The sequence below is a fragment of the Varroa jacobsoni genome, unplaced genomic scaffold, assembly GCF_002532875.2.
Source record: "Varroa jacobsoni isolate VJ856 unplaced genomic scaffold, vjacob_1.0 scaffold_1066, whole genome shotgun sequence".
Taxonomy (NCBI): Eukaryota; Metazoa; Arthropoda; class Arachnida; order Mesostigmata; family Varroidae; genus Varroa; species Varroa jacobsoni.
The window spans coordinates 511,045-529,446 of NW_019213968.1; the positions used below are offsets into that span (position 1 = coordinate 511,045).

Consider the following 18,402-nt stretch of genomic DNA (forward strand, 5'->3'; position numbering starts at 1 on the left):
TGGTTTTGAAAATCCTACAACTTGCCCACTTACCCGTTTTTTACACATACTCGAGGCGAAATGTAATCTCTGTCCTACTGCAGAGACCGACTCGGTCTGTTGGGCCAGACCTACGTAAGGCGAAAATATAATAAATTTATTTGTGGCTAGCATTCGAACGAAGCGCTACGATTTTTAAAAAGCGAAAAACGCTATTATGTATAATCCAACCTAAACTAACCTAAGTTGAGCCTGTCAAGCCATTACTTCAACAAGGTTTGTAATTTTGGTATAATCTGATCTAGACTTGGGAGTATAGGTTAAGGGCTGACACAAGATGAAAAATAGGTTATTTTTACACTTATTCGAAAACTCAGATACAAATAAGACTATTGCATTTGTGAGATGTGAGCGACGCTAGAATCCATTGATTGCCAATTGACTTTCCCTAAACAGGAAGTCAAGTCAAAGGTCGGAGCCCATAATATACTAGACTGGATAGAGAGCTGATCTCTCGCGAGCACAGAAAGTCGAGCTTGTGAACGTAGGCGTCCCATGGTAATCTTTTATTAACGGCAAGACCAAGTATGAGTGCTGCGTCTAGGTATTTGACGAGTTATTTGAAAACTGCAGTCTCTATGCATCGGGTCGAAGTTTTTCATCAGCAATATCTATGTTAAAAGTCTTTATCCTGATGCGAATCTCCTTGAGTCCTGAAATAAATACCACTAAATACTCTACTCAGTGTAAAGTATACAATGCTACTTATGCTGTTTAAACGAGCGGATGTAATACTTTTCCTTGCAAGCCGGCCATCTCACATAAAACGTGTACAACCTTTACCTATTGTATAGTGTTTTACATGATTAAGGCGATATTAATCTTTTAGTTTTTGCCTCTTGATTATCGCCTCGATGGACAAGTTTAGCTGGTTTAAATATTCGAAAACGAGAACATAAATGTTCAGCACATCATCTATGTTTTTCTTCACAAATCATCACGAAAAGTTTTTTTTTGTGGAAAGGATTTTTATAAGTTACCTGAAAAAATTTATAAAGGGATATCAAGTAGTTAATGCTAATTCATTCATATGATTGACTTACTTGTGAAACGGTTTGGAATAACGTCTGCGGGTGAAAATTGTCATTAAATGTAAAAAAAAAAAAGGCCGAGAGTGTTCTTGTAAATTGTAATTAAAAAAAAAAAAACATTTGAATTAATCTGTTTGAAAACCGGATCGAACCGCTGAATGCTACCGGCTCAACGATTGTAACGTAAAATAGTTTATACTGGCACGCGATTAACTTCTAATACGCGGCTGAATCGGGCTAAATTTTTGCCGTAGAGAACCGTGAATGCCATATGTGTTGTTGTACAAGAACTTAATTGAAAATATAAGACAAGAATAGGAAGAAGCAGACGTGAGTCGAGAATGCTAACATTGTTGACTCGTGGGTCCACTAGGATAGAAACCACGGAAATTTTAAATCCAGGTTTTATACACTTAACTTTACCAAATTATAATCTGCTTAGCTTTTTTTAAATATTATTTCAGTAATATTTTTAATATTAAATTAGTAAGACCGTTAAGCCATTTGGCGAACAAAGACGCTGTCATCTCAAGGTATGATTTTAAGTCCTTTACAGGTCATTCGATCGTCAACAGATGATTATCACAGCGACTGTTGATCTTACCTAGCCTTTTCCTATGTCCTTCAAGATCATACTCATTTATCCACATCCTTACTTTGCAGGATTACGGTAAGATTGTTTTCGATCAATCGTTTGCGGTTTCACATATGTGTTCATTCAAAACCGATGCTGCTACTACATCACAATGTAAAAAACCTCCAGCTGTCACGGACAACAACACCTGACTATAGGAATTCTAGCGACAACCAGCTATTAATATTAACAAATCATTTGGTATGAGAAATGGACCAATACGTTATTTAGTATATTTCCATGTAGGTTGTATAATAGAGCCAAAATACGACACGTCCTTCTACGGATATTTATCGGAGTATACCCACTAAACCATTGTTTTCGACTTCATCTAGAAAGGTCTAGAACCTCTATTCGCATTAGTTCAGCGTCCTCCAATGGGGGCCTCAACCTGTGCTCTTTTACCTTTCATTCGACTTTTGTTTGGCGTTTATCCCATCTCTTTTGTGGTTTCTGTCCAGATGTTCTTCAGCATTCTGCTTCTGCACAATGACTGAGCTTTTTATTTCACGTCTTTTCTATTGTCATCACGTACTTCACTACCTTTTTGATTGTGCTATATCTTGTATATATCAAAGCACTTCTATTCTGACAGCGATAGGTTACATAGGGACTTGTCAAGGATATATAGTTGTTAACGGGTTTGTATGCTACATGAAAATAGACGAATAAACTTACAGTTATATAGAGAAGTTCGGCAGAAAGCGGCGGATTTCAGCTGGAACCAGCAAGACCAAAGCGCGTTTAAGGAGTGAGGCACAACCGTACCAATCAATCAGTGCCCGCTAGTTCAGTATACGTATCATTTATTACGCTACTGAATGATAGTGAAGAGGCTATATTTTTAGGCAAACGATTGCTTAATAGGGCAACGGTTCTTAACCGTAAAGGTGGACAGACAGGGCTCGTATTGTATACAGATGTGCATGCTGACATCAATTAGAATATAGAACAGTTGGTCTACCGCGATATGCTAGTCTTGCACTACTACGAATAAGATTGCAGACCTATGGGAATAGTTGCGGAATCATATAATATCCGATACATATTGAACAAGCAATGTTCATTGCAATTGCAGGAAAGAAAATAATAATGGGCTATCGGCCAGAGTGAACCCAATGGGCTGTGCAATCGAGTCAGTGATCGATTAGCTAAATATTATAAACACGTAGCCTACGTAAGTGCGACCGTGCCCTTGTAGGCAACACAGCTGGGTCATAAAGACGATCGCCAACCTGGGACATACTTGTACACAGTTAACCAACTTCAATATTGGCTAAGTGCCGGAAAGAAGCTGGCCGTGTACCGATGCCTTATTGAGGGCCGCTAATACAGAGAGAGCGTTACGTCTCCTATAACAAAGCAAGATCATGTGTGGTGGCGTCCGCCAGAGCAGGTCTAGCCTTATATGCATACAGGTTTTGCCATGGCTAGCAGAAGTACAAACAGCAATACAATACAAAATGAAAACTTCATAGGATGCAATATGATGCGAAAGGTGTATTAGGTACACGATATTTCTTAGTAGAAGAAAACTCCAGACCAAGCTCCGTACGTCCATGGTCATTACCAAAGTGTTGTAGCGTGGCGTCTATCAACTGACTGAGCTAGTGAGTAGGAAAGTCATATTGTGGTTGCTTATTGTTTACAGTTTCGACTTTGCAAGATGGCGTGTGAAGGTGAAAATGCCACAATTTCTGCTGACAAACGTGGCCTATCGGCCGAGATTGTTCCGACGGGACAATCTTGGACGATGGATAGAACCGGGAACCTCGGAACAAATTTAATGATGAGTCCTGAAGATGAAGCAACAACTGCAAACTAAGCATGCGGATTATTTATACTACTGTGAAGACGGTCCATTTGATAAGTAGATAGCGTTACATTAATTGCTGTGACGAACGAGTGTTCGTGGGTTTAGCGGCCGATGAAGTACGATCCGTAAACAGCTGTTAACGCTTTAGGATATGCATGCAGACGATGTACACAACGTGCGTTGTGTACATCAGATAGTACCGAAGCGCCCTCGCAAATACCAGTACTAATGGATCGATTTCACTTCAAAATGAAGCGGAGTACAACGAATTCTACTCTAGAGAGTCAACGAAGATGCTTGATATTGCTTGATAGCTACACCGCGAGACTCTGAGAAATCATTGCAGATAGTATCAGATAGTAATCGGCATCATAGTATTAGAGGTTACTGCATATACGATGATTTGTTTTCGATCGGGGTAGTAATGGGTAAGGTATGGTAGACGAACTACGGTGTTCTTCATAATTACCTTAATCAAATCGTAGTGGAAACACCATAGATGTGACGTTACGAGTGACTGTTGTGAATTGAGACGAAACACATCATAGTAAAATACCATGGAAGTGCAACTGTAGAATTACTCTAAAGTGACAACACAGTGGTGATAGTTGCTCGTAACTTCATAATTATTGTTCCCTTTCCAATGATAATACCTTCGATTTATTCGAGCTTTAAGTAGATCTGTTTTAATTGCCTTAACCACCTCTGTTCGCTCTTTAATGACGCTTCTATGCTATTATTTTCTATGTTTTGCCGAAGTAATTGTATCAGAGTGAAAAGCGCAGTGCGCAGAGAGTAACTGCGCTCTGTTCATTTTCAAGAGACATGGTAATATATTGGAAGCGTGTTGTTTACTAAACCTCCGCACGTGAAATCCTTTCTTCATTAAACTCTGGACTCAGTTTAAAATTGCAATACCTCTCTGTTTTTCAGAGTGTCAGGCTCCACTTTCGAGTATAATATATTTTGCAACATAGTTTATAAAGCTGAGATGCGTTTTTTCAAGTACCAGCTTTGCTTTTATGGCTATTATTTCATGCACATATATATATATATATATATATATATATATATATATATATATATTTCTTCAATACTGCTAGTTGAAGATCTTTGTTTATTATATGTTTTATATGTATTTTTTCTTATACGCATTTCTCTTACATTATTTCAATTCATCGTAGTGTGTGTTCTTCAGCGGTTTTACGTACGGTACCTAAGCCGTTCAGACAGCTGGCTTCCAACACAGTAAAATACAATACAGCTTTAAATTTAGCTTCTAATGTTTCTACCAGAGCCTCACTATCTACTAATCTTAACCTCCTTCCACTCCTTTTCTATTTTTGGAAACCTACACCATTGTTTTAGCAATATTATTTTGTCTACCTCATTTTTCTTTGACTAATTCGAATTTTTTCTTGTATCTCCTCTAATACCGCAATTCGTCTAGTCTACTAGCTTAATTTGTTTAAATTTAAAGTTCTCATAACACACTGGATTGCGTAATCTATTAGCAGTCCGTTACCCCAGTTTAGTTCGGTGTTAAAGGTCTTTGCGCGGTAGTTACTGAGCAGGAGCGTATATTTATTCGGTCTATCAATAATTAACGTATCTAATAACACACTTTACTCGGACCGTTTGCAACCATATTAACGTTGTCTTACAAAGATAACGAGAATATTTATTTTAATTATATACATTTCGAAAAAAAAAAGCCTGATTTGATCAAAAGAATCAGATTTGATTTAAAAAGTGCATAATTTTATCTTAGAAGTATCCGGCCTAATTTCAAAAGTACCTTATTTTAAGCTAAAACGGCATAACTTTGCACATACCCTGTAAGTTCGATAATAATATAATAAAAAAATATTGCATAGGTTAGGCCTGCCAGTGACCAGCCAATTTCGCGCTTCTGTTTTTCGAAGTAAGTTATTCTAGTTAGCTCTGAGAAGAAAGGTAGTTTTGAGAAGCAAATATAATGTGTTTCTGATCTCTTCTATGTTTAAATATTGCTTACAATATTCTCTAAGTTATGCATTTTTGAGCGGCATTATTAGAGAGAAACTTACGTTTTCTAGCCAAAATATTTCGGTGGATTGAGCTCTAAAACTACTTTAAAAAGATTGAGCCTTCTCTTTATAAAGGGATCAAAACTGGAGATCTTCAAGTCTAGAAAAGCTTTATTCTTACGTCGTGTAGACCACTCTTCGATCAAAGAAGCCCATTTCAAACAATGTTGGATCTTATCAAGTCACAGTGCGTTTCGCGCTGAGTAAGTAAGTAAGTACCGAAATGAGCTGCCCAGCTTAAAATATTGTAAACATATGAATTTCTCGGACTGGAAAGTTGCTGTCGTACGTCTATTTCTCACACGTTCAATTTCCAGACGCTGTTTGTTACAAGGTGGCATGTTAGTTTCCTCGTAGGTTGGGCATTACAACAGATCAAAAAGTGAAATAATGAAAAAAACATTGTGATATAAGTGTGATAAGGTGCGCCCTCATGCTTTTCAAATGAACCTTTCACATCTATAGTTTTTATATAAAAATAACATATTGATACCTGTTTCTGAATTTCTGTTGTTTATTCAAAGGAAAAGAAACTTTTATCTATCGATTTCTTTACACAACCTATTTCAATGCGACACGATAATGTAGAATCACAATTGAAAGCTTTTAATAAAAAAAAAAAAAAAAAAGTATTACGTGTTACAATACCTTACTGAACCATGTCTATTATTTTCCTAGAGGCTGTTTTTTTGCGTAGCTAACGCTTTCACGTTTTAAATAAATGCTAAGACTAGAAGAATCAAACTATATAGAGAGTATATGAAGCACAATCACGAACGTACAGGCTCGAAACGGACTAGCCTTCTAAAGCAGTTTACCTTATTCAGATTGACTGAGAATTGGTAATATTTTTGCATTTAACATATGTAATAAAAAGCCGTTTATTTACACAAATCATTTCCATTAGCAAAATGTAAAAAGGCTGTATTCCGCCGCCTTTAGCACTGATTTCTAACAGATTCGCAGATTTTTCCAATCTTCCAGTAATATAATATACCTGTTTATAGAGAGCCGGTCAATGGTTGCCTGAGATATCAAACAGAGCGGACAAGCTGGATTACCCTGCATGAAGCGAAACAAGGTATTGACATGACAATGTCGACTCGTTCACATGCTGTCGGGGAAACCACAAAATGTAAATCTCCATTACTCTAGCGCAGATACTCCAAATGATACTCAACATACTGTTGATAGTGGTGCTCTATTGATTCATGAGCTTAACAAACGTTTGGTTTGGTACTGTGGAGCTAATCTTTCTGAATTCTATTACTATAGACCTTATTTTTAAAATATCTCGTCAAGAAACAGTGGATTGGCTTCAAGTCTAGGTAACGGACTGGCTATTTTATAGGACCGCTTTATCTGGGCCCACCCGTTTCTGACATATAACGATAGTGAAGCGCGGATGCTCCGTGCTGTTCGATGATCCTTGCAAAGTGTCATAAAACATTGGTCCGAATCGTTTGCTTCTAATTCCACACTGAACTGTTACTCCTGCTCTATTTACATAGTATTCTCGCATAACATGTGGGTTTCCAGTTGCCCCGTAGATGCAATAATACATTTTAATTATGCCCTTTACTTTGAATACAGCTTTAACGCTTCAATCTTCTTTGAAAACCAGATTGTTATCCTGTTCGTCACGGAGCATCTTGATTGCTAGCATAGACCATTGTTAAAATATAACTTTTCCATCTAGAATGTATTAAAAAAAGTGATGATTGCTCGATATGCTAATGCCAACCTTACTATTTGAGCGTCTCACGAATTTTCTAGTGTTGTCCTCTCAGTGATGATACTCAGTGGTATTGTTGACCTTCCAGAACTTTATTTACGAATATCCTGAACAGTTTTGCCTGTTTCAAGCTTATCTTCTATCCAATTAATTGTGAGTCACCTAGATAAATCTTCCTGAAGCTCCTTTTGATATTGGCTTCGTACTTCTGCATTTCAGAGTGAAAAAATGTTGTTCAAAAGGTAACGTTCATCTACTCATTGTCTCTAATCAATCTAGCCCTGAAAATAAAAAGTAATCATGAAGTATTAAATAGAGTGTGTATATACACTATGCTTGCTATACTCACAACATTATTTGTGTTCTGTGATCTCCTAAGTCTTTACCTTCTACCCAGGGAAATCTTGACACGGGTCCGCCGCCGGCAGGACGGACGTACGACACGAACATTGAACCTTGCTTTACATCATGCGACGTATGCATTTTAATTACATTCTAATTTGATTTATTTTTATATTTTTGTTATTTCGATCGTAGAATATCGTTCACCTATAGACAGTCGAACATAAGGGAGTACGGCCAAAGGATGAATCGTGCAAGGATTAATGAGTGCAGCATACCAGCATCTGTAATACATTTGTACCACACAGGATACCTGTAAAAAAAGGCAAAAAACAACATCATGCAATGAGGTACTCTACAACGTATAATAATAGCCTATAGCAGAGACAAATAACCGAAAGCTCCTAAAAACTGTGAGAGATGTCGAAAAAAGTGCGAGGATAAAATTATGGAGCATTTGTTGGTTATATCAAATTTATAAGTTCTACGATTTTTCATAATTCAACGCGAACTTAGATGTTCGCTGTGGAACAGAAATCCAACATAAGAATAATATAATTTGATAGATATCCGTATTTTAAGTTGACAATTTTCATATTCATACTAAGAAAGTGTAACTTAAAATTCAGTTGTTGGCCATTGTACGCGTGCCGGATAACTTGCTGTAATTCTTTCTAATTTTTAAATGCTTGAATATATGTATGATCTACAAAATATGCAAAAATAATAATATACGTTTGGCTTTTTTGAGAATTTCGTGTATGTCTAAAAATATTTTTTTTGTAATATTATAATAATAATAACACTTGTTATTTAGTACGAAATTCACAGTTAATCACTGAGAGTAATTTTAACGAAAAAAAAAAACCGAATTAGATCAAACAGGTATTATGTGCCATTGTTATTCATTGGTTAAGCACGGTAGGAGGTGTCGAACGAATTAAACGCCTGCGATGATGAACGCATTTGGTACAATTAAGTTTAAGTACAGACTGAGAACACCTTAAGTAACTCTAAATAGATTCTACGGTAGTATATATACTTTGAATTAAGCTTCCTATTGAACAAGATTAATTTCAAATAGCATTTCTGTAAAGAAAATCATCGACGATACGAAAATGGTAGATAATTGAACGGATGTAACGCTAGCAACAAACGTATCGCTTTTCCTCCAAGACAAATCAAAAAAATTAAATAACTGAGTAATATTATGCCAGCTAAACTAAATTCAAGGAAATTGTAACAATGTTACATTTTCAGTCATGAGATGTAGGCCCAGTGCTTATTGGGTCAAAAAAACGATTAGTCCTAAAGATAATAGAAAAAAATAATACAAGATGAAGCAATACCATGAGTGGCCTTCTGTTTTGTGGTACCTGTCAGCTGTAGCAGCTTTTTAACAACACGATGTCTTTCTGCGTTACTAACGGAATCTTAGTGGCGAAGGCATTGCGCTGGAAAGGGCTCTCGTGAAGTCAGGGTCGTGGCGCGCCATTCGCGGATAGCCCTGCGATAGCAGATTCTGACCCCGAGCTGCGTCATAAGGAGCAATGAATGGTCTGGTGGCAGTTGACTGAGTGAACGCTAATAATCAGAAACTGGTTTATATGAACGACGCGAAAAAGTTGCGCAACATTATTAAGTTATGTGCAGTATTCATGAAGTGTACTGCTTACGATAGTAGCGCAATATGTACAGTGGAAATTGTTAGCCAAAAATCTTTGTTGCAGTAAACCCTAAATCGAAAGAGAATCTTTTCGCCTCTATTACAATAACCATTTACACCGTGCAATCTGTGATGGCCGAAGACGTTGGTAGCATTTTACCGATTTCCGAAGCATCCCATGAAGATGTCTACGATTTCGCCTATGCCGATGGACTAACATTTCCGTCAGTGTTAACGCCCTTCCATTGGTCGTCACTTTTGCCGATGCTCGTAGGTGCACTGCTTCTTACGATTTGGATTGTGCATAAAACAACCCAGTTCTACTTCGTTGAGGAGTGCTTTAAAATCCTTTGCACTTCAGACTCTGCTGCGCAAATCAAGACCAAAAAAACGAAAAACCTTCCTTCAGTGCCAGTGACTATTCTACAGCCAGTGTTAATGCCTCCAAAGGACACCGTGATCACCATTAAACTATGATAGTTTGAGTAATGTGAACGGCGTACAAAGACTGTGAATTAAACAAAACTGATGAGGTTTTAGCGGGGAAAAAAATGTAGAAACGTTGTAAACATATAATTGCCTGCCAGTATATATTTTAAGCACAAAATATGAAAAGCGTTATGAAGAGGTTTCTGTTAGCGAAGGCTTTGATTTTGACAGCGCATTTTCTATCCATTTGGTTGGTTTCCATCCAACAATAGTTTATATTATTTCTTTTGCAATGGTCATATGGAAAAATGGTTTTAGTTATTGCTAGCATGGTTCGATTTTGTTCGTTTACGGTTACATCGTCAGTCGAGTCAGAGGGTGCCATTATTGTCGAAACGTACGTCCATGATCAATTGGTCTGTATAGCACATATGTTGAATTATATTTCATTATATTTTTTAATTTAGGACTTGCAATACCAGAAGTGAATGCTGCACCACTTTTAGAGACAATTTTGTTATTATGTGGGTTTCGAAACGGGTAAACAAGCTGGCAAAAAGCTTATACAACAGTTCACCATGCTTCGGGCCAATTAAGTATATATAAAAGTAAAAAAAAAACACATTTATATTACATAGGGAAAAAGTCATACGAATTTTAACGAACGGATTGTCATCTGAGTGCACTCCAATATTCGAAGGTCTGTCATCTGGCTTTTACGAGTCTATAGATATATTATATAGATCAGAACCTGTTGTTCTTTTTACCAACTTCTCTGCGTATTCAGTGTACTATTCGTTTTATTGATATTTTTAATTTTTTTAAATATCGGCATATATTAAAACGTCAAGAAGCTTAACGGTAAAATATTTATGTCATTACTTGTCAATTTTTCTATATCATTCTGATATGTAAGTTCCCTAAACTTAAATTCGGTTCTTTTCATGCACTCGCATAGGCTGCTTGAACGAGATGGTACCACTGAATATCTGAACGAAGCGACACCAAGTTTGAGCGAAAAGACAAAATATTTTATGTATAGACATTGTACTTATTTATTTTGACAGTATTTCATAATTGGCGTGCTCTTATTATAGCTTGTGGACGAAATAAAGAAACACCACAACGTTTCGTCAGAGTCCTGTCAAGCCAATGCAAACGAAGAACTACTGAATAAAAAAAAAGGCCGTGCAGTGAACGCTTGTCCGTAAATATTAATAGATTCTAACACCGGTGTCAAGATGGGACCTATGACGTGTTTATAGCAGTGACCGACTAACAAATCCAGTCACAATTCTTTGGCCCGCGTAGCAGTCGCGGCGCAAAACAAATGCGACCTTCTAATCAAAAGTTATTTGCTTCAGGCACATTTTTAATTGTGTATGATAGCACCATTATCAAGTACCTATACACAGATATTGTTGGCGCCAGGATGTGATTGCGTCACTTGTGGCAGCGATTTCAACGTAATTACCTTAATGAGTCACGTTTGAATGACGCGCTTACTCGCTAAGGCGTAGTTCGTACACGTATGGACAAACAAACGAATCGCTCTTTGTCAGTTATTAAGAGCGACGTTTGCTTCTATAAGTATACGAGTTTAAATTAAGTATAAGAGTTTTCGGCGTCAATACCCTTTTTATTACACTGATAATTTTGGCAGGTGGAAGCGAAGCGTAACTCTCTGAGACTCTATCAAATCCACCGACGGTCAGAACGACATTATATTTCATTGAGGAAGATTTTTCACTTATTTGAGCAAGGTACTCGTAGGAAACACAGTTACAAAAGCTCTGAACTGTCAACAAACTTGCAGGTTAGTTCTGTCGGCATCATGCAATAGACCAAATATTGATACATAGCATAACTTAGTCATTCCTCCGATAGGAATTGATTTGGTAGCTTGCATAGCGTTGTAAATTGCAGCATTTCTGTGTTATAACAGATTGTTACCATTTTTGCTCAAGACTGCGCTCTTCATCGTCTACAGGGAATATTCCATGGTCTTAAATTTAATTGCACTGACTGAGCCAAGTGTGGCTTACTTCACGTTGGGACATTTCGGCAAAGTATTTCCTAAAATTTTCTATCATAATATATCAAGTCGACGTCAAATTTAGATGACGTTTAGAGCTGGGTCGAGCGGCTCGGTCGCTGCTTGAATACTGTTCCCACATAGTTGCCCGACTTGATTATTAAAGGCCTTTGATTCAGAGTTCATTTCGCAATAAATTAATTGCGTAAGGTAATTTTTTTTCATTCTTCATTTTTCAATTCATTCCAGAAACGGTGATGTTTGCGTTGAGTGACAGAAAGTGTCGGCAAGCTTTCGACATACTTACTGGTATTGTTGCTTTTGATATATCTGCTATCGTTATTGATATTCCGACACTATTTTTTCTCTCTTATATATTTCTTTTATATGTAGTTTATTCTGTCCTTCAGATCGATGTCTTTCAGGTAGACTTTTTGCTCTTGAGCTAATCATTTTTAGCAAATTTGAAGTTTTTTCGGTATTTATGAGCATATTTATGACTATGGCTGCACTATATGGCTTTTCCTCTTAACTAAAATGTAAAACATGTCCATATGTTTACCTAATTTATTTTAAGCTAATCATTTCGTAAAATATTTTTCTTTTTTCAGATCTTCTATCATATATCACCATTACGAATACAAACTAGAGGAAGCAAAAAACTTTTATTAAAAAAGTTCACCAGTACCGTTTATGCTGACAAGCTATTATATAAGGCCATGATAATGAAGTCCAGCTTTTTGTCTTCGTAATTACGGATAAATTGGATTTAATTGTCATCCATTTTTACTCATATAAAAGACAAGGCCTCCGTCGTTTTTTTTTCAAAAAATTTTGTATTCCTTGAGAGCGATAATACTCGTCAGGATCTTTCAAACGGTAGCTCATTTCTTCGTCACTACATTTGGCACGGCCAAAAAGGTCACGCAGAAAATGTTCTGCGTTACTTAGGAACTTAAAAAATAACGACGCTGCCGACCTTGTCAGTCAATTGTTGATGATACTAAAACACAGATACGGAAAAAAGCGCTATTTAAATGCCGGAAAGTTTTTTCTCCAGTTCAACCCGACATGAAGTGAGCCATTAATTTGCCATTTTGGTATATAAAAAATGATAATATAATATAATAAATAATTTTAGTCACTTATCATCACGCTCTATTAACAATGCATCGCATGCTTATATTTTAAAAATGTGCACGAGATATACAAAATGTCAGGGTTGGCTTGTTTTGGTTGTATGCGTTTTGTCACTACCTCATTCTTCTTTGCGAAATGAGTACATTAATTCTGTCTACGACTGACATTTGTGAAGGTTGTGTGAGGTTTTAGTGTTTTAAGTACAATTTTGTGTTTACTAATAGGATTTGTATAATGTTTTTTGCTTTTGGTGCTGCGTCGGCACTCGATTCAATACTGCCTCGATTCAGGGGCAGCGCTCTTTCTCATTTATCGCAGAGCCCAAGAAGACTATGCCTGTATCTATGTCTTCTCCGTTTTCGTTCTTCTTTGAGTGCTTGTAAGTTACTATCAAGTTTTTTCATCCTAAAGGATTCAGTTCACCAGCGCGTCGGTCTTATTGAGCACTCTAAATTTAAATTTCTGCCCTTTTTCCCTCAACGTATGCACTGTCCCAGTATCTGGGTCGCATAGCCACACATGCTAGCTTTGCGCGCGGTTCATGAGCCATTTGACATATGTCTTATCTTATGGAAACACATTTAGAGACGCTGTGGCTAGCGTAGATCCGCGTTAAATGCTAAGTTATTTTTGTGTGCTTTAAAGTGTTTCTACTATCGCTCTTTAATTTTCGGTGTTAACTTCTTAGCTCTGGCAGCGATCCTCGTTGTGCTTACCCACTTCTGTCGAGTATATTTCGTTCAACTAGTTCTTTATAGAGTAAGCGTCTCATCGTGATATATTTCTTCTAGTTTTTCACTATGATGTCCTATAGTTCCATCGGACCCACGACGATTTCAGTAAGGATTGAAATGATTTTGGTGTACTCTGTTTATCTTTACGAAGGGTTATCCTCGTTAAAACTCCCTACTTCTTCTAGTCAATAAGTGTTATGGCTTCTCTTAGCTGGACTGCTAGCTTAAGTTGCGTGTCTGTTCATTCAATTTACTACATTGCCCGCAACCGTAATCGTTTTATTCTCTAAGCTCGGTTCTAGTTCCGGCAATGATTACCACCACGCGACCGTCCGCATACGCTACCATATTTACTCCAGCCGGCATAAATAGTCTGAGCACTTTATCGTAGGCAAAGTCTCTCATAAGGTTTGTGGAGTAGCCTTAGGACACTCCTGCCGTGACACCGTACTAGGTGCCATCCGTCAGGAACACCCTATCTATACAAAGACGTTTGTTATAGAGAGTACAAGATTAAAGTCCAGTTTCTCGATTTGAAGACATTTTTTACTTCCAGGAGACAATTGTTTTTCTTCTAAACCCCAACAGCTTTTTGTAACCACTTTTTCGTTTCATTTCTTGACAGTCTCTGCGTGATAGGGCCTTTAAGTGCGTTAGTTATTGTGCTAAATAGCCAGCGTGGTTTATCTGAACTTGGTCGTTTTACAAGCTTATTCAGCTTCCGTATGGATATGAACCTAGCCTCTCCTCACTTTTCTAGAAAACGATTATTTTACAGAAATTTAGTTATTACTTATTGAAAGAATTTTAAGCGTTTCGTCAGGGAGTGCTTCGTAACTTTTAGCCCATTGCCTTCTCTACCGCCACTCGTTACTGTCATCCGCTAGAAAGCGTCTTCGCGCGTCAACCGGGCCTCTCTCCGGTCTCTTCTCCTAAAAAGTTGTTAAACGGTCGTGCGAATCAGTTTATTTAGGGATTTAGAGAAACGCCACCTATTTGATTTCGAACTATCCCATTTTTTTTCTTATGGTTTTGCACGATCTCCTTGTGTAAGTCGGTTTTGATTTCATAAAATTTACTGAGTTGCTATATTGTAATCCTTCCCCTAGCCCTTTTGCAAATACTTCTCACTCCACATGTTGCTTTTTCTATACACCACTTGTACCTATGTTTTCGCCTACTGCTGCGTATGGTAACCTGTACTGACAAGGCCATTCAGCATTTTCTTATTCCCTCACATTTCAATCGGAGCCTATCTTGGTTACCCTTTTGGCGAAAGCTTTGTTTTGACTCACGACCTTCCATACGTTAACCTCATAAATTAGGTTCCTGTAATCACTGAAGCTCTGCAGCTTCGATACGCTTGAACCTATATACCAGTGAGTCCGTACAAGCTGTCAGTTTGATGTTGGGTGGGCTTATGAATAAATGGGCGTAAATGGTGAACTTATGATTAACTAGAGGTCTCTTTTAAAATAAAAGACTACTACCTTTTGCAAAATCCATTTGAGCCTCCATTCCGTGGCAGCTATGTAAAAATCTCTGGCGCCCAACGCTTGGTCGTTGTCATCCAGGCTTTTCCCTGGATTATCAGAGGATCTTTCAGGCAGTAAAAGAAGCACTGCAGCTCCGCTACTTCGTTAACTCGACAAATAATACAAATGACTCTGGTGATATCCTGGACTAGGATTTTGTTACCTAGAGTTCTGGGCATTCAATTCAGGGCAGTTTAGAGTACAGTGCCTCCTGGCTTCGGCGATTCTATTCCGACTTCTTTGACCCTGTTTTTAGGAGTAGTTCCAATCCATTACAAGTCCTATCTGTCGTGATCGTGTTAACCAGGGTCTTGGTTTGTGTCCGTTTCAAGACAAGCTTCTAGGTTAGCCTCGGCGTCAGTCTTTTAGATTAGTGCTTCGTTAGACCCAACACACATTACTTTCACCAGCAAGTCCTCTCTTTAAATTCGGGATTCACCTCTTACTTACTGTGTAAGCGTCGTAGCTGATTTACGTAGGAGCGGAGAGCTTGCTTCATACAGTTCTAAATTCCGGCTCCTTTTTTCCTCTGGTGTGATCATTATTTTCAGCGTCGCACATGCAGATCACATCCCGTCAACGGCCTTCAAAGAGACCTTTATCACCTTCGTGCCTTTACTGTGATTTAGCCCGGCTGGCAAAAGGACGATGCGCTAAAGACTCAACTGTACCCCTTGGAATTGGCCCAGATAACAATTTAGGAATTCATCGATCCCATTATTAATGCCAGTTCCAGCTTTCATTTCTCAGACTTTGATGATAATGATAATGATGATAGCAGGCCTGAGGACGCCTTGATCGAGGTTGTCTTAATGTCATTCACGAAGCCATCGTTCTTGTTCACTTGTGTTACTTTCTCTTCTAAAACGACTATGCGATATCTTAATTGGATTACGGTCAGCAGTTTTTCTTCACAAAGCTCTAAAGACAGGTAGTCCTTATTACACCTACCGACAGCTGCCTTTGGCGTATGTTCCAACCGGATTCTTTTCCATGCCAGTTCCGTTTTTGTACATGCATTGCCGCTCCTTAACTAGAGATATCACATTCCTATCAGGGACTGTCTCTGCTTCTCGTCGTACCAAAGAACAAAGGTGCATCTTCTTTCAGTGATGCTTTCAACTACTGCTGCCAGCATTTTTACCAAAGTAGAAATGCTGGTAGCAGAATATGCAGCTGACCGTTTTTTCCGCTACTGGTGTAAACCACCGGCAGTGGCATTTTGGCGGCAGCTGCTGGCTTCTGCAACAGCTACAATCACCTCCACGATTTCAAGGTGACCGGCCGGCTGACTCGTTAGCCAGCCTGCCCTATCTGCTTTTGTCTCACCGATCGCGTAACAACTACGAATGCGGAACGTTACCACCTGTTTCATCCTTTTTTTACGTACTTGCTCTTGACCGCGCGCTTATCTAATTTTTTTCATCGAAATGCCCAGTATCTTTTTAGCCGCGGGAATACCTGCATTTCCTCTTGCGGCAAGATCTGCGGGCCAACTTGTGAACCAGATCGTAGGAGACTTCTTTTTCCTAACCTAACTAAATACGGAGTTTTTGATAAGCGCTTATTGCAGACAGAAACGCAGAAGGGCGATATGGCAAATGAGTGAGGCACAAATTTCCGCGCAGAGCAAAACTTTCTGCATTTGACATGTTACCTGCGTATTAATTTTATGTCACATTACTTTTTTTTTATATGCCAACCGACCGTTAAATAAAACGTGTTTGCGTAAATAGTAAACTGTCTATTTCAGAAAGATTTATTTACATTCTCCATTTAATGGTATCCAAAATAATATAGTATTTACCAAATGATCGTTAGCCAGTTTATGCGATATTGGGTTTCCGCTCAAAACCTTCGCACACCGTTGCCTCGTTGCGACTTTAATGACGTCTGTTTTTTCAGACGCCTACTTTCCTCTTTGACCGTTCCAAGGCGCTGAAAGTGAAAATTGCATGCGATCAATGATAAGTTTGTGACAAGTAAAACTAGCTTGGCTAAAATGTAGATAAATAATAGCTGGGAAACAGATAAAATGCACACCAAAGTGGACTATGTATTATGACATAGGTAGGATTGGGTAAAAAAATAATAGTCGCAGATTGGTTTATTTGTATCTTCGGTATTCGATCCCAGCTTCTCGTTACAGAACAACGAGATTGAAAATTCTAGCGAAAAACAAACTATGGAAATTTTTTACACACAAATAGCACAAATAATCTGACTACATTATTATAAATACGGTCCCATTTGAATGAAATTTATGTTGAAGAAAATATAATAGAAATCGACAAGTCCCTATGGATGTAATAAGATTGTCGATTTACGAAACATATTCTCTGACAAGAATGAAAGAACGCATTTTCACAGTTGTTAAAGCTAAATTTCGGCTGTGTGTGTTTGTACATAAAGATAACTCGAATACTTCACTTCGGGTCACTAAGGTGACTTCAGTAAACGCGTCTCATATTCATATGGCGTTGTCACGCACTTTCCTAGAACGAGTTTGCTTCATGTTAATTGTTTGTCAACGTTTTTTTCTATCGGGAACGAACTTCTGCAACGAAAAGAAAATGCTTCTTCAGATATTGTATTGCCGCTTTTCTAGATGTTAGAATCGTTTTTATCTAATCTAAGGAATACACACAAATTGACCAGATGCTTCATCCCACTGGGACTCATGTTTGTGTCATGGCCTTTGGGTCAACTAACACCCCAGTATACTTATGTCAATCGCTATTTCATTCCAGTAACCGTATTAACACAAATAAACAGTTACCGTTTGCCAACCGTGGTCATCCCAGTATACTTCGTTTTCCTTGTTTATGCACGTGTGAGAGTTAAGGGCCGCGTGGGGTTGGCGGCTAACATGAACTCTTTCAAATGTGTTGTCATGGCAGTTATGCCTGCGATCATAGCTAGTTCAAATAGTAGAGCTGCCAAGAAAAAGAGTTAGATCAAAAAGCTGAGGCCTGTTATCGTTCGTTCGTCTCGGAGTAAACAACATATTTTAGATTAAGTAAGAGCAGAGTATAGAGGGTAGCGAAACAGTGAAAACTGACAAAGGATTTAGGCGATTTTTAATACGAGTGCGAGAAACGAGCTGTCTAACAATTTTATTTCTTTAGATACAGCATCCTCTATGCGTTAGTTTTTAACGAGTCTATATTTATTTATTCTGGCTTGTTGGCTCAAGA

General features: G+C 38.0%; 1 protein-coding gene and 1 long non-coding RNA gene across 25 annotated transcripts in view; one reads left to right on the forward strand and one right to left on the reverse strand.

Annotated features, from left to right (window-relative positions):
- Positions 1 to 3,122: 3,122 nt before the first annotated feature.
- Positions 3,123 to 17,101, forward strand: LOC111266239 (uncharacterized). Of its 10 annotated transcripts, none has more exons than XR_015313372.1 (4): positions 3,125 to 3,948; positions 11,425 to 11,577; positions 12,046 to 12,105; positions 12,408 to 12,520. It is a non-coding gene; the product is annotated as an uncharacterized LOC111266239 (long non-coding RNA). The 10 variants fall into 10 exon arrangements; XR_002683965.2 differs by lacking the exon at positions 3,125 to 3,948 and adding an exon at positions 7,927 to 8,016; XR_015313367.1 differs by lacking the exons at positions 3,125 to 3,948; positions 12,408 to 12,520 and adding exons at positions 9,708 to 10,177; positions 15,757 to 17,101.
- LOC111266237 (uncharacterized) overlaps positions 6,082 to 18,402 on the reverse strand; it is a 28,509-nt gene continuing 16,188 nt past the window's right edge. The window contains exons 4-7 of one of the 15 annotated variants that reach the window (XR_002683959.2): positions 17,013 to 17,143; positions 9,493 to 9,699; positions 9,043 to 9,199; positions 7,776 to 7,979 (exon numbers count right to left, since the gene is read on the reverse strand). Coding sequence is in view for 4 of the 15 variants with exons in the window: in XM_086970840.1 (XP_086826966.1) it covers positions 7,836 to 7,979 (144 nt within the window). In the remaining 11 variants the exon portion in view is untranslated. Of the gene's footprint in view, positions 6,704 to 7,395; positions 7,980 to 9,042; positions 9,700 to 12,349; positions 12,800 to 17,012; positions 17,144 to 17,696; positions 17,763 to 18,402 lie in introns of those variants that run through there. The other 14 variants (XR_002683958.2, XR_015313364.1, XR_015313365.1 and 11 more) reach the window with 14 other exon arrangements.